Source organism: Entelurus aequoreus, linkage group LG25 (assembly GCF_033978785.1).
Source record: "Entelurus aequoreus isolate RoL-2023_Sb linkage group LG25, RoL_Eaeq_v1.1, whole genome shotgun sequence".
Taxonomy (NCBI): Eukaryota; Metazoa; Chordata; class Actinopteri; order Syngnathiformes; family Syngnathidae; genus Entelurus; species Entelurus aequoreus.
The window spans coordinates 34,802,604-34,819,136 of NC_084755.1; the positions used below are offsets into that span (position 1 = coordinate 34,802,604).

The window sequence follows — 16,533 nt, forward strand, 5'->3', positions numbered from 1 at the left end:
ATTTGCTGCCATTTTGCAGACAACGTGAGTTACTCAAATCATTGACCTTTGACATATTTAGACTCCAAAGCACAGCATTGACTTATATGGCATAATCCAAACAACCTTCCCTAGTCATGGTGCAAAACAAAATGCAACATAAAAGTCGACACACACGGTCACACATAACACAATCTGCTCACGGAACATTGTGGATATTATGAAAAACATCCAAACACCATAACAAAATCAAAAATGCACCTATTGAAATCCATTACAGTGCATGATGGGAAAAATGTAAAACACTTTCTCCTGCTTGATATTTCTGATTGATTACAAAACGTTAAGAAGGTCGTCCCCTAAGTAAACAAGGTCGGAGTCAAACTTTCACAAAATAATATCCATTATATTAATTATATAGCCATCATATTAATATATAATATGTACACGTATTTGGCCCCTGGCCACATTTTTTTTAGCCCAATGTGGCCCCCAGGTCAAAAAGTTTGGAAACCCCTGATATGTAGCATATGAATGCTACATATTTGCTGCCATCTTGCGGACAATGTGAGTTACTCAAATCATTGACCCTTGAATGTATTTCGACACTAAAACACAGCATTTACTTATATAGCACAATCCAAACAACCTTCCCTAGTCATGGTGCAAAAACAAAATGCAACATACATATTTGCTGCCATCTTGCGGACAATGTGAGTTACTCAAATCATTGACCCTTGAACGTATTTAGACACTTATATGGCACAATCCAAACAACCTTCCCTAGTCATGGTGCAAAAACAAAATGCAACATAAAAGTCAACACACACGGTCACACATAACACAATCTGCTCACTGAACATTGTAGATATTCCAAAAAACGTCCAAACACCATAACAAAATCAAAAATGCACCCATTGAAATCCATTATAGTGCATGATGGGAAAAATGTAAAACACTTTCTCCTGCTTGATATTTCTGATTGATTACAAAACTTTAAGAAGGTCGTCCCCTAAGTAAACAAGGTCGGAGTCAAAGTTTCACAAAATAATACCCATTATATTAATTATATAGCCATCATATTAATATATAATAAGTACACGTATTTGGCCCGTGGCCACATTTTTTTTAGCCCAATGTGGCCCCCAGGTCAAAAAGTTTGGACACCCCTGATATGTAGCATGTGAATGTTACATATTTGCTGCCATCATGTGGACAACGTGAGTTATTAAAATCATTGACCCTTGAACCTATTTAGACACTTATATGGCACAATCCAAACAACCTTCCCTAGTCATGGTGCAAAACAAAATGCAACATAAAGGTCGACACACACGGTCACACATAACATAATCTGCTCACTGAACATTGTGGATATTACGAAAAACATCCAAACACCATAACAAAATCAAAATGCACCCATGGAAATCCTATATAGTGCATGATGGGAAAAATGTAAAACACTTTCTCCTGCTTGATATTTCTGATTGATTACAAAACTTTAAGAAGGTCGTCACCTCAGTAAACTCCTTAGAGCCGTGACTCTTAAACTGTGGTACGGGTACCACGAGTGGTATCTATTGGTACGCCAAAGATTTGATTCATTTTTTAAATACGGTGTTTTATTTTCCTATATTCAAACACAGTGTTACTGTTCAAACAGTGTGTCATGTTACAGTGGCCAAACTATTAAATATACTTGTTAAATAAAACCTCTGCCTTGTTTTGTTATTGAATCCTCGGGCCTCCTACGCTACTGTATTTTAACGTCGGTTATTATGGCGGTACTTTGAGAGCTAAGTTTTTTCTGAGGTGGTACCCCTCCTCCACACGACACCTCCTCTCCGGACAGGCTAACCTCCTCCAACCTCAGAGGACAAAGGTACGAACAATGGGAGACCGAGCTTTCTGCTCCGCCGCTCCCAGTCTGTGGAACGCTCTCCCTGACCACCTGAGGGCACCACAGACTGTGGATGCTTTTAAAAAAGGCTTAAATACCCTTCTTTTTAAAAAAAGACTTTTTTATTATCATTTTATTTTTATTTTTTTTAATACACTGTAGCACTTTGAGGTTACTCAATGTAAAGTGCTTTTTTACAAATAAAATAAATTATTATTATTATTATTATTATTATGGTACTGGCTGAATAAAGTTCGAGAACCATGAATTGATTAACGTGGACCCCGACTTAAACAAGTTGAAAAACTTATTGGGGTGTTACCATTTAGTGGTCAATTGTACGGAATATGTACTGTACTGTGCAATCTACTAATAAAAGTCTCAATCAATCAATCAATCGAACCACTGCCTTAGTGTAATTTGCAGTGATGGAATGTTGCAATTGCACCACACTAATTTTGGAGTAGAATAACTTTAGAGGCACACACCACACTGCAAAAAGTCAGTGTTCAAAAACAAGAAAAAAAATACAAAAATGAGGGTATTTTATTTGAACTAAGCAAAATTATCTGCCAATGGAACACGAAAATTTGGCTTGTCAAGACTTTCCAAAACAAGTAAAAATAGCTAACCTCAATGAACCCAAAAATACCTTAAAATAAGTATATTCTCACTAATAACAACTGTACTACTATATGAGTACGTATTTTCTATTGTTTCATTGAAAATAAAACAGCAAAGTCCATTTGGCTGTCATCTGTTTTAATTATGAGACACAATTGTGTCAAAGTCATGATTTTTTATTTCATGCTTGAAATAAGAAATGATTACTTTAAAAAAGTAGTTTTATACTCGTGAGTGTTGATGACACAGCTTTGCAACAGTTGATATTCTAGTTTCAAGCATGTTTTACTCAATATAGGTCATCAAATCTCAGCAACAAGCTGTAATATCTTACTGAGATCATTTAGGACCAAAACCCTTAAAACAAATAAAACACTCTAACATAAAATCTGCTTAGTGAGAAGAATTATCTTATCAGACAGAAAATAAGCAAATATCACCCTTATTTGAGATATTTCATCTTTCAGTTTTTGCAGTGCAAGGAGCGTTCTGGGTCGGCAGATGAACTCCCCTGCCTTGCAGTTAAGTAGAGAACAGACGGGATCTTATGTAAGAGATAATCCACAGCGAGCTGAGAAGTACAAAGGACTGCCAAACTAATTAACGCTGACTCTAGACACTTGCAAGTCATCTCAATGGATTCAAATAGACGTGGATAAAAACACTCGGGAGATCTAATCTTCAATACTTTTAGGCAAGCAGCTACTCGACGTGTGGTCCGTATCCAAGGCCTTGTTCACACTGCAGGTCGACTCCCAATTGTTTTGCCCATATGCCACCTTTATCGTATTTTTTCAAGTGAGTGTGAACAGTGCAAGTACAAATGTTTCATATCCGACCCAGGCCTCTTTTATATGTGGATAAAAATGGGATATATAATTAGGGATGATGTTCGAAATCGGTTCTCCCGGTTGTTCGATAAGAAAAGAACCGATTCCATGGACTCGAATCACTTTTTGAGAACCGGTTCCCGTTATCGAGGCCACTATAGTAAAGAAAAAGAGTTGGTTCTTTATTCGAATCCCTGGGAACGAATCCCGTCCCACGTACAGGAAATGCCCTGTGGGACGGCAATGTTACGCCCATTTGATTGTAGACTCTTACTGACACCTTGTGGCGATATGAAAATACTACGCGTCATTAATTTGGGCACTTCCGGGTTGAGACAATTGAGAAGTAGACAAGTTGTGTTAGCTCTTACAAGCCTTGGAAAAGATAAGTCTGTAAGTAAACTGTTTAACTTGTTTATGTAACTCAATATTAAGGTGGAAAGTGTTTAAGTTTGATACTAAGATGTTTATTGAAAAACGATTTTTGTGCACTGTTTCAATGGATGTTTTGAGGACTTAAAATGGCTGCCAGTCGTGTATTTCCACCATCGAAATAGTTTCAACACTCAGAAGTATTTGTTTGATGATAGTACTGTATATTTGTGTGAAGCTAATATTTACATATTGTGTATTACATTTCATTATGTTAATTGAATCACATAGCTTATACATTTGTCATTGTGTGTATTTCAGTTTAAAAAAATAAAAAATAACAGTCCAGTGCAAGACAAAAGTAAAGATAGGAAAAGACAAAGCAAGATCAACAACAATAAAGAGCCTACATGGATTAATCTGCTTTGGATTGTTTGTTAGCTGTCTGCCAAGCTGTATAACCTAAAAAAACATATATAAGTCGCACTGGAGTATAAGTCGCATTTTTTGGGGAAATGTATTTGATAAAAGCCAACACCAAGAATAGACATTTGAAAGGCAATTTAAAATAAAAAAAGAATAGTGAACAACAGGCTGAATAAGTGTACGTTATATGAGGCATAAATAACCAACTGAGAACGTGCCTGGTATGTTAACGTAACATATTATGGTAAGAGTCATTCAAATAACTATAACATATAGAACATGCTATACGTTTACCTAAAAATCTGTCACTCCTAATCGCTAAATCCCATGAAATCTTATACGTCTAGTCTCTTACGTGAATGAGATAAATAATATTATTTGATATTTTACGCTAATGTGTTAATAATTTCTCACATAAGTCGCTCCTGAGTATAAGTCGCACCCCCGGCCAAACTATGAAAAAAACTGCGACTTACAGTCGGAAAAATACGGTAGTTGACAACGGAGCAGAAAACAGGTGAAAATAAAATGTTTTAGGAACTGCTCGCCTAAATACCGCTATTCAAGCAAACGTCTTCTATGCGCAACAATTCCGTACAGAAAATGTTGACTTTGATTACATAAAATCCTTGAAATTGCCACAAATATGCCAGTACTGAGAGCGACTGAAGTGGCAGCCTTGTCTACTTCCGTAAACACTGCAGTGCGTGCCAAGTCATGACGTCAAGTCCGCATGCGGGTCAGATTGCATTCACATTAAAAATCTACACAATTTTTTTGTAATGTGCACTGCCACTAAAAAGATCGGACTTGACCAAAAACAGAGCTTAAAAGCAACGTTATTCTGGTAATAACCATGTTTATAAAATCCCTGCTTTTGGAACTCCAGCTGTTCATTATTAGAACCTATACATCAGGGGTCACCAACGCGGTGCCCGCGGGCACCAGGTAGCCCGTAAGGACCAGATGAGTAGCCCGCTGGCCTGTTCTAAAAATAGCTCAAATAGCAACACTTACCAGTGAGCTGTCTCTATTTTTTAAATTGTATTTATTTACTAGCAAGCTGGTCTCGCTTTGCTCGACATTTTTAATTCTAAGAGAGACAAAACTCAAATAGAATTTGAAAATCCAAGAAAATATTTTAAAGATTTAGTCTTCACTAACTGACAAAGAAACAGATAACAGATTTGGTGTCCAGTTCAAAGTGTGACATGATTTATTTAAGAATTTGAGAGTTTACTTTTGTATTTTACATGAGTTATTATTTGTACAAACATGGTGCAAAGTAATTCATGATTTGTTAAAAAAATGTTAGTGGCTAGCTAGTTAAAAAGGGATATTGTGATTTCACAAGACTGTCTTAGAAGTGATCATTTGAAAATGTTCAATTTGAAAAATGTGCACTTAGAGAAAATATAAAAATAAAGTGTTGCATATTGATATTTATCTTTTTCTATATATATTTATTGTAAGAAATCATTAAGATGATCAGTGTTTCCACAAAGATAAATATCATTAATTATTAATAATAACATAGAATTAAAGGTAAATTGAGCAAATTGGCTATTTCTGGCAATTTATTTAAGTGTGTATCAAACTGGTAGCCCTTCGCATTAATCAGTACCCAAGAAGTAGCTCTTGGTTTCAAAAAGGTTGGTGACCCCTGATTTACATCATGTCAAAAGTCCCCTTTTTCAGTCCCTGAAAAACACTCATAATAATGAATATGAATAATGATGACAATAAAAATGAATACAATTCTGGCTCACCTGATAAGCAGATCTCGCAGGCTGGCGAACTCACAATGTTCCACATTTTCAACTGTGAAAAAGGAAGCAATTCAATGAATTAGTAAATTCAATGAATATTATATAATGTGTAAACAATTTATTGATTGTTAATACAACATATCTTGAAGCAACTGAGGCAAAATAGACTTTTTATTACAACAAAAAGTCAGTCCTGCAGTTAAAAAACTTAAAAACACACTTTGCTTAAAATTTGCTGCTAATCTAGCGGTAACAAGTAGAAAGATCAAAAGAAAGCAGACAATTAATAATTGACTGATTTAATTCATTTTTTTAAAGTCCTCAAATTAAAGCAGTGTCGTCAAATTCTCCTACCTGAAATGAATTGATCAAGAGTAAGAAAAAAGTAAGTAACACACTTTAAAGATACAACAACAGTAAGGGTGTAACGGTACGTGTATTTGTATTGAACCGTTTCGGTACGGGGAGTTCGGTTCGGAACGGAGGTGTACCGAACGAGTTTCCACACGGACATATTAAGTAGCGCAGCACACGTTGTGTAAACAATGCACACTGAGGCACAACACACGGCATGCTAGCAACGATCGGGCTACTACAACATGTAAAAGCCAGAGCTGGAAGACCCTCCTGCCTCGTTAAGATCTCCCGTTTGGGAACATTTCGGCTTCGTGGTGCGATACAACAATGGATAACATCGCTTCAACGAAGAGAAAGACAAACAAACACAGCTCCCACCGCATTCAAGCAGCCTCTCCTCGGCGAGTCAGGCAGGGCTAATGCAATAAGTGTTTTTATAGCAGCAGATTTAAGACCATATTGCATTAAAAACTAGATTTTGAGCCACTTCTATGGTGGAAGAACAATGAGCCCATATATCCTCTTACTGCCAAGTTAGCCTGGCATTACCTCGCCATACCTGCTACCTCCGTGCCCAGTGAAAGGGTATTTTCCACAGCTGGAGACATTTTAACTGCAAACAGGTATGCTCTTTCTGCAGACAATGTGGATAAACTGAAGAAAAAACATGAAAATTGAGTGCAAGTCACCAGGGTTAAAGGCTGGGGGGGGAAAGAAAAGTTAATCTGAGGCTGAGTTGACTTGAAACTGTTTAATGTTGCACTTTTTGTATGAAGAAGAAAAGTTTTGTCATTTTATTTAATCCGAGCAACAATTTGAAGCAGTTTAATGTTGCACTTTATATGTGGAAATGTTGCACTTTATATGTACAAAGGTTTTGTTAAGAAACCAATTCTGAGCCTTATCTTATTTAGTTTGTATTTTATATATGTTGACTGCATGAACCCTGGCACTCGACCCTGTGTGTATATGTATGTTATTGTTATGTTAAAATGATAAAGCCATTGTTTACAAATTTTGGTAAATAAATAACCAGAAAATGTATATTTTGTTGTTTTCTTACTGTACTGAAAATGAACCGAACCGTGACCTCTAAACCGAGGTACGTACCGAACCAAAATTTTTGTGTACCGTTACACCCTTAAACAACAGTATACATAATTACTTAATATACAGTAATTGTGTTCAAAAGGGACTTTTCAGTGCTGTTTTTCAAAAACACGTGGAAAAATATGCAAAAATTCACAACTCACCCTCACCACCTAGAACCCAAACCTGCCAACTTATTTATCGAATCCAAAATATTGAAATTCAAAGACTTGGTGCTTTTGCAAACAGCTAAAATTCTATAATCTTAGGGAAAAATGTAACTTAAAACATTTGTATGCACACACAACACTTAAGACCTGTAGTATATCAGTATGTGGAATTAAATTACAGAATGGATTAAGCAAAGAAGTCAAACAATGTGCTGATGTTTGGGAAATTGTTCAAACTCAAAGTGTTTACAAAGTGCAATGAAAAGAAACACTAATTAACAATTCCGAACTTAATTTATTGCTGTTGTGTTTAAGAACCAAAAAGAAAATGTACAATTGTGTTAGAAATTATTTCCAGATTGGAAAGCGGTAGGGTTAAAAAAGGCTCTGCTTCTTCCTGCTCCTTTTCGGACATGTTGGAATGTGAAACTGTCAACATGAAAATGACTACGTTGTTATTTCTTTAATCGTTATTTTTCTTTTATTAATCATTGTTGTAGTCTTTTTGGGTTTATTTTCCTCCTTTTTCACCATATCTGAAATAAATACAATACAATACAACTTTAACACCAACGACCCCCAAGTCTACACTGCAAAAAGTCAGTGTTCAAAAACAAGAAAAAAAATACAAAAATGAGGGGTATTTTATTTGAACTAAGCAAAATTATCTGCCAATAGAACAAGAAAATTTGGCTTGTCAAGACTTTCCAAAACAAGTAAAATTAGCTAACCTCAATGAACCCAAAAATACCTTAAAATAAGTATATTCTCACTAATAACAAGTGTACTACTATATGAGTATGTATTTTCTATTGTTTCATTGAAAATAAAACAGCAAAGTCCATTTGGCTGTCATCTGTTTTAATTATGAGACACAATTGTGTCAAAATCATGATTTGTTTTATTTCATGCTTGAAATAAGAAATGATTACTTAAAAAAAGTAGTTTTATTCTTGTGAGTGTTGATGACACAGCTTTGCAACAGTTGATATTCTAGTTTCAAGCATGTTTTACTCAATATAGGTCATCAAATCTCAGCAACAAGCTGTAATATCTTACTGAGATCATTTAGGACCAAAACCCTTAAAACAAGTAAAACACTCTAACATAAAATCTTATGTATGGCCGCGCAAGTCCCGGGATGCCCAAAATGTCCATAACACACCCAGCCGAGTCCCACAGGGAGGGAGGGGGATAAAAGTTGGAAAAGTCGGCAAAAGTCCCAAAAATGTTCTAAATACCTACCCAGGTTGGAGTCCCACAAGTCCCGCCGCCGGCCAGGATGCCCAAAATGTCGAAAACGCGCCCAGCAAAGTCCCACGGGAAGGCGGGGAGAAAAGTGAGAAAAGTCGGTAAAATGTTCAAAAATCACACCCGGGTTCGAGTGCCACAAGTCTTAAGTCCATGTGGGACTGGAACCTGGGTAGGTATTTTGAACATTTTTGGGGACTTTTGACGACTTTTCTCACTTTTCTCCCCCACTTCCCGTGGGACTTTGCCGGGTACGTTTTGGACATTTTTTGCATCTCGGGAATTGTGCGGCCGGCGGCGGGACTCGTGGGACTGGAACCCAGGCAGGTATTTTGGACAAAATTGGGACTTTTGACCATTTTGGCCGCCTTTTCCCCCTCTTCATTCCCGCCTCCCTGTGCACCATTGCTGGGTGTGTTTTGGACATTTGGACAAAAATAGTTTCAAGCATGTTTTACTCAATATAGGTCATCAAATCTCAGCAACAAGCTGTAATATCTTACTGAGATCATTTAGGACCAAAACACTTAAAACAAGTAAAACACTAACATAAAATCTGCTTAATGAGAAGAATGATCAAATATCACCCTTATTTGAGATATTTAATCTTACTTAGATTTCAGTTTTTGCAGTGTAACCCTGACCCTCACCGCTTACATATTAAGACCCAGCAGTATGTATATATATATATATAATATATATTAATATAATTAATAATTTATAATATATTAATTAAATAAATAATTTTAATAATTTTATAAAAAAATATTATTTGATTGTTTCATATTTATAAAAAATATTTTTAAAAAAAAATATAAATAAATAAATAATAAATAATAATATATAATATAATAATATATATATAATATGCCAGTCGTCCTCCTTGTGATGGTGAAAGGGTGACTTCTTCAGAGAAGTTGGGGGTTATTCGTTGATCAATAACACGCTCATGTCAAAAGGGGGTATTGAATTTTTGTCCTCACCTTCAATTATTCCCCACTTTGTTTTACGGCCCAACACCTTGTTTCCATTCACCTGGTGCTCCTTGTCGGTCCCCACCACAGCGAAGGGAATGCTCTCCTGCATGTACGATACAAAAAACACGTCTCACTCGAGTTCATTTCAAGGATTGAGAGTGAAAACATGTCACGCTTGCAGAAACTATTCCCTTTCATCACACCAGAGCAGTGAATTATGAATTAAAGGCCTACTGAAAGCCACTACTACCGACCACGCAGTCTGATAGTTTATATATCAATGATGAAATCTTAACATTGCAACACATGCCAATACGGCCGGGTTAACTTATAAAGTGCAATTTTTAATTTCCCGCTAAACTTCCGGTTGAAAACGTCTATGTATGATGACGTATGCGCGTGACGTCAATGGTTGAAACGGAAGTATTCGGACACCATTGAATCCAATACAAAAAAGCTCTGTTTTCATCTCAAAATTCCACAGTATTCTGGACATCTGTGTTGGTGAATCTTTTGCAATTTGTTTAATGAACAATGAAGACTGCAAAGAAGAAAGCTGTAGGTGGGATCGGTGTATTAGCGGCTGGCTGCAGCAACACAACCAGGAGGACTTTGACTTGGATAGCAGACGCGCTATCCGACGCTAGCCGCCGACCGCACGGATGATCGGGCGAAGTCCTTCGTCCTTCCGTCGATCGCTGGAACGCAGGTGAGCACGGGTGTTGATGAGCAGATGAGGGCTGGCTGGCGTAGGTGGAACGCTAATGTTTTTAGCATAGCTCTGTGAGGTCCCGTTGCTAAGTTAGCTTCAATAGCGTCGTTAGCAACAGCATTGTTAACCTTCGCCAGGCTGGAAAGCATTAACCGTGTAGTTACATGTCCATGGTTTAATAGTATTGTTGATCTTCTGTCTATCCTTCCAGTCAGGGGTTTATTTATTTTGTTCATATCTGCATTTAAGCCCGATGCTATCACGTTAGCTCCGTAGCTAAAGTGCTTCGCCGATGTATTGTCGTGGAGATAAAAGTCACTGTGAATGTCCATTTCGCGTTCTCGACTCTCATTTTCAAGAGGATATAGTATCCGAGGTGGTTTAAAATACAAATCCGTGATCCACAATAGAAAAAGGACAGAGTGTGGAATCCAATGAGCCAGCTTGTACCTAAGTTACGGTCAGAGCGAAAAAAGATACGTCCTGCACTGCACTCTAGTCCTTCACTCTCACGTTCCTCATCCACAAATCTTTCATCCGGGCTCAAATTAATGGGGTAATCGTCGCTTTCTCGGTCCGAATCGCTCTCGCTGCTGGTGTAAACAATGGGGAAATGTGAGGAGCCTTTCAACCTGTGACGTCACGCTACTTCCGCTACAGGCAAGGCTTTTTTTTAATCAGCGACCAAAAGTTGCGAACTTTATCGTCAATGTTCTCTACTAAATCCTTTCAGCAAAAATATGGCAATATCGCGAAATGATCAAGTATGACACATAGAATGGATCTGCTATCCCCGTTTAAATAAAAACAATTCATTTCAGTAGGCCTTTAAATGACATGTCTTTATTATACACACAAATATCATCGTGGGTGCTGCCCCGGTTTGACTTTTGGATCATTTTGAGTCTTTGAATTTAATTTCTATTAGGAATTGTGTCAGTTAGAATTAATAACCAAAGAGGAGTACGGTAATTGCAAGCCTGAGTCGTGTTATCCTTACCCAGCAGACACAAGACATTGATACAACAGTGATTATCCATCCATCCATTTTCTACCGCTTGTCCCTTTCGGGGTCACGGGGGGGGCGCTGGAGCCTATCTCAGCTGCATTCGGGCGGAAGGCGGGGTACACCCTGGACAAGCCGCCACCTCATCGCAGGGCCAACACAGATAGACAGACAACATTCACACACTAGGGCCAATTTAGTGTTGCCAATCAACCTATCCCCAGGTGCATGTCTTTGGAGGCGGGCGGACCTTCGTATTGAGAGGCACGTGCACTAGCCCCTGTGCCACCGTGCTGCCCAAGACGAACATAGAACAAAGCATAAGGATTTGACAGTTTTTCTACAGTTTAAACACAACAAGTGATCTGAACCCTTGGCTGAACCCTTGACAGTCTCAAGGGACGCACTATAAACAAAAGCTCGGCCAATGAATCTGATTCCATTTAGAGTAAACAAAACATAACCGCGCCATTACCCTCAGCCTGTCGTTGAGAAAGCGCTCCTCCGGATCCTCGTCATACTCTTTCTGGGGATAAACACAAATTCCGTTGGCTGCCAAGTCTTGCCTTATCTGGGAGTGGGTTGAAGGTAAAACACGGGTCAGTTTAAAGGTAAAACACGGGTCAGTTTGAGGCTCCGATGTGTTTGTGTGAACAGGTTTCCCTCACCCTCTCTTTGAACTCCTGTCGTTCCTCAATGGTGAGCGTGTCCGCTTTGGCGATGACAGGCACGATGCTCACTATCGTTCCCAATCTCTTCATGAACTCCACGTCGATGGGGCGTAACCTGCAGATATATCACACCTGTGGTCAGTTTGGACACTTGTAAATGAGTGAGGGATGAGGTCTGTGCTGTCAGTGACCAGTGTTGGGACTAACGCGTTACAAAGTATTTTTTATATTCAGTAACTCAGTTACCGTTACTATATGATGCGTTACTGCGTTATTTTTTATGTAGTATTGGCTAGAAACTGAGAAGATCTAAATGTGTTTTATTGGAGCGCTGCGGAAGAGGCGTCGCACGCTGTCTGTGTGTGTGTGTGTGTGTGTGGGAGGGGGCGTGTCTGTGTTTACTAACAAGACATGGGGAAGCCCGAAGCCGAGTTTCTTAACATGGAGATATTCTCACTACTTTTCTTTTGTCGACCACAAAGAAAAGAACATTTGAGTTAAATGTAAGTTGTGTCTTGGATCAAAGATCCTATCCTAGCAATTCAAATCTGCTGAAACGGCTACAAAAGCAACATGCTTCGACGAAGCCAGTAAAGAGAGACACACTTCACCTCCTAAGCAACAGCGGCTGGATTTTAACGAGGCACTGTGCACTGAAGGTACACACACTCTGTCAATTCTCTTATATACTCTTTCATTCTAGACTTCTAGAGTGTTTGATTATCACATCACTCTAAATGTATAGACTATAAAGTTCACAAACATAAAGAGGGATGCTAGTGGGCCAGGCCAATCTTTCCTTATCTCTAAACTAAAACTGGGGAAATGTGTAGAGCAGGGGTCGGCAACCTTTACCACTCAAAGAGCCATTTTGGCAAGTTTCACAAATTAAAGAAAATAATGGGAGCCACAAAAAAAATTAAAATGAAAAACACCGCATACAAAGCTTAAACGCTTTGTGCTATGTTAACCAGGGGTCTCCGACACACGCACCGGTGGCACTTTAATGTGGAAATTTGATGTTAGTGCGGCCCGCGAGTTGTGAATAAATGGCGCTTGATAGCGTCATTCTTGCCAACCCTCTCATTTTTCCCAGGAGACTCCCGAATATCAGGGTGTGATGACACTGCTTTTGGCGCCCTCTACAGCCTGCCCAAACAGCGTACCTGCTCGACCACATGCAGAATGCAGTTTCAGCTTGCTCACGTAAGTGACAGCTAGGCGTACTACCTCAGCAGCCACACATCTTACACTGACGGTACCAATACCCAGAATCCCATGCAGCCCTAACTCTTCCGCTCAACCAACGCACGGAGAGGGGGGGGGGGGTTGATGTGTGGGGGGATTTGGTGGTAGCGGGGGTGTATAATGTAGACCGGAAGAGTTAGGGCTGCATGGGATTCTGGGTATTGGTTGTGTTGTGTTTATGTTGTGTTACGGTGGGATGTTCTCCAGAAATGTGTTTTTCATTCTTTTTTGGTGTGGGTTCACAGTGTGGCGCATATTTGTAACGTAACAATGTTAAAGTTGTTTGATACGGCTACCGTCAGTGTAAGCTCTGCGGCTGATGACTAAGTATGCTTTGCTGTCTCCTATGTGTGCAAGAAAATACAAAACATACAACATGTGGCCGGGATGGCACGCTGTTTGTAAACGCTATAGAGGACAATTACTGCAGTGCAATTAGGGCACTCCCTTTATTTAGTAATTAGAGTGTAAATAGGATTATATTTTCCCTGGGAGTTATCTATGAGAGACACTGAGATCCATAAATCTCCTGGGAAAATCGGGGGGGTCGGCAAGTATGTAGCTGAGCCGCATCAGAGTGGTCAAAGAGCCGCATGCGGCTCCGGAGCCGCGGGTTGCCGACCCCTGGTGTAGAGTGTTCTGGGCTTCAGACATGATTTTATTTCAGAATTCCTTGAGAGAAAAAAATAGTTTTGTCAATTTGTACTGGCCTGAAATAAATTGTCCCTTTGAAACATACCTTTTGTCTTTGTGTGTTGTATGTAGACCACATTGCTTAGCAGAGTTCAGTGATGCAAATGCATGTCAAGTTGATCAACACATTGTATTATTCTCCAGTGCAATAACAGTACTGAAATGAAGGCTAAAAGGGCATTTAAGGGGGCCTTAAAAAAAATAAAAAAATAAAAAAAATATATAAGTAACTAAATAGTTACTTTTCACAGTAACGCATTACTTTTTGGTGTAAGTAACTGAGTTACTTTTGAAATAAAGTAACTAGTTACTGGTTTTCAGTAACTAAACCAACACCGTCAGTGACACAATGTGATTATAAAACATTATATAATTGTGTCCCATTTTTGAAGGGGAACTTAACTTTTTGGGGGGAATTTAGCCTATTATTCACAATTTCTATGTAAGACAAGAACACACTTGTTTTTCTTTCTTTCTTTTTTTGCATTCTAAATCGTAAATAACAAATGTCAGCTAACAATGTAGTCAATGAGAGCTCTTCTATTCCGCCCACAAAGCCCTCTAAATAACCATACAAAAACCGCCAACAATACTCCATTTACATCTCATAGCGTCCCGGAAGAGTTAGTGCTGCAAGGGATTCTGGGTATTTGTTCTGTTGTGTTTATGTTGTGTTACGGTGCGGATGTTCTCCCGAAATGTGTTTGTCATTCTTGTTTGGTGTGGGTTCACAGTGTGGCGCATATTTGTAACAGTGTTAAAGTTGTTTATACTATCACCCTCAGTGTGACCTGTATGGCCGTTGACCAAGTATGAATGCATTCACTTGTGTGTGTGAAAAGCCATAGATAATAAGTGACTGGGCCTGCACGCAAAGGCAGTGCCTTTAAGGTTTATTGGCGCTTTGTACTTCTCCCTACGTCCGTGTACACAGCGGCGATTTAACAAGTCATAAATTTTACTTTATGAAACCGATACCGATAATTTCCGATATTACATTTTAAAGCATTTATCAGCCCATAATATCGGCGGTCCGATATTATCGGACATCTCTAGTTCTAACATCTGTCAGTAGACTCGCTATGGAAGCACTTAAAACTACAGGGGACGGGGAGAAGACGCTGTCGGAGTGGAGCCACGTAAATAAGACCGCCCACAAAACGGCGCATCCTGAAGAGAGGGTCAGAAAGCGGCTTGAAGAGGAAAATTGAATATGAGAGCAGCCAGCATGGACGAATAGAACAGACAAGTCATTGTAATGTCTGCTCGCGGAAAACAAACATCCTAATCTACGATTTGACTCCCTCGAATGGCCTTGACGCTGTGAACAACAGGAACAGGCTGCTCTGCAAACACCCCCGAGGACACCTCAACGATGGACGCTTTTGACCTCCCTCCCTCCTCAACGACACCTGGAGTCAAACTTTTGCTTGCATGCAGATCGGCCTCAGTCTATGAACACTACATCATCACACCCAAGACAATGGGCACATACACACACACACACCCCTCCCCCACCCCACGCCTTCACCACCGACTGTTTCCCCTCGGGATGATGGACGGCTGGCAGCGCTTCATAGCAGCAGTCGACCTCCAGGGCCCCAACTCCCCCCCCCTCTGTTGAGAGTTGTCGGGATTAAATGTAACATGTTTATGTGTGCATTGCATGGAGGTTTTTTCCCACTCCAGACTAGACCCCCTTAGGAGCCCAGTCTAGATTGTATTTTTTTACTCATCTTCTTTCCCACCTTTTTCTTATCTTTTAACGTTCCTGTTCTGTAACCCTGTACTCTGTTTGTTTGTCTAATCTTGAACGGGTTTGTGCTGAAAACATAGTTTCGTTGTACTTGTACCATGCCAATAAAGTCCTATCCTATTCATTCGCCTTATAATCCGGTGCGCCTTTTGTATGAATAGACCCACTCATCGGCACCTTATAATTCGGTCCGCACTATGGTCCGAAAAATACGGTAAATTGATTGACAAAACCTTATGCAAACCAAATTTGCCCGACCCAAATCAAAAGCCTGTTCATGGTATTGGATGAAAGAGATGTTCTGACCTGTGTCCAGTCGCGGCCAGGAAGTAGATGCAGCAGTGGACTCTGGTGTCTGGTATTCTCCTCTTGCGGTTGACATGCAGCTCTTCCCTCAAATAATTCTCATACTGTTCGTTGATGTATTCCACGATGGGCTCCCAACTTTGGAAAGAGCAGCAGAGAGTAGAAATAAAACAGATGAGTCAGATTCTGAAAAAAACCTGCGATGATTGAAAGGCTGTCAACCACGACTAAACATCCGATAGATTTTGTGTACGTGCGAATTTTCCGAAAGCTTTGTTGTCAAGGACAAAACTTATGCTGTTTTTAAAGATCAGTATTGGTGTGAACACGGCCTTAATGCAGTACTTCTCCATTAATTTCTGTTACACCCTCCCAGGAAGACACCAAATTGCGGCCC

At 39.4% G+C, this 16,533-nt stretch overlaps 1 protein-coding gene across 2 annotated transcripts in view; it reads right to left on the reverse strand.

Annotated features, from left to right (window-relative positions):
* septin12 (septin 12) overlaps nucleotides 1-16,533 on the reverse strand; it is a 197,523-nt gene that overhangs the window by 3,177 nt on the left and 177,813 nt on the right. For both annotated transcript variants that reach the window (XM_062036323.1, XM_062036324.1), the window contains 5 exons: nucleotides 16,137-16,274; nucleotides 12,131-12,248; nucleotides 11,938-12,033; nucleotides 9,751-9,847; nucleotides 5,901-5,952 (listed from right to left, as the gene is read on the reverse strand). In XM_062036323.1, coding sequence (XP_061892307.1) covers nucleotides 5,901-5,952; nucleotides 9,751-9,847; nucleotides 11,938-12,033; nucleotides 12,131-12,248; nucleotides 16,137-16,274 — 501 coding nt within the window. The remainder of the gene's footprint in view (nucleotides 1-5,900; nucleotides 5,953-9,750; nucleotides 9,848-11,937; nucleotides 12,034-12,130; nucleotides 12,249-16,136; nucleotides 16,275-16,533) is intronic.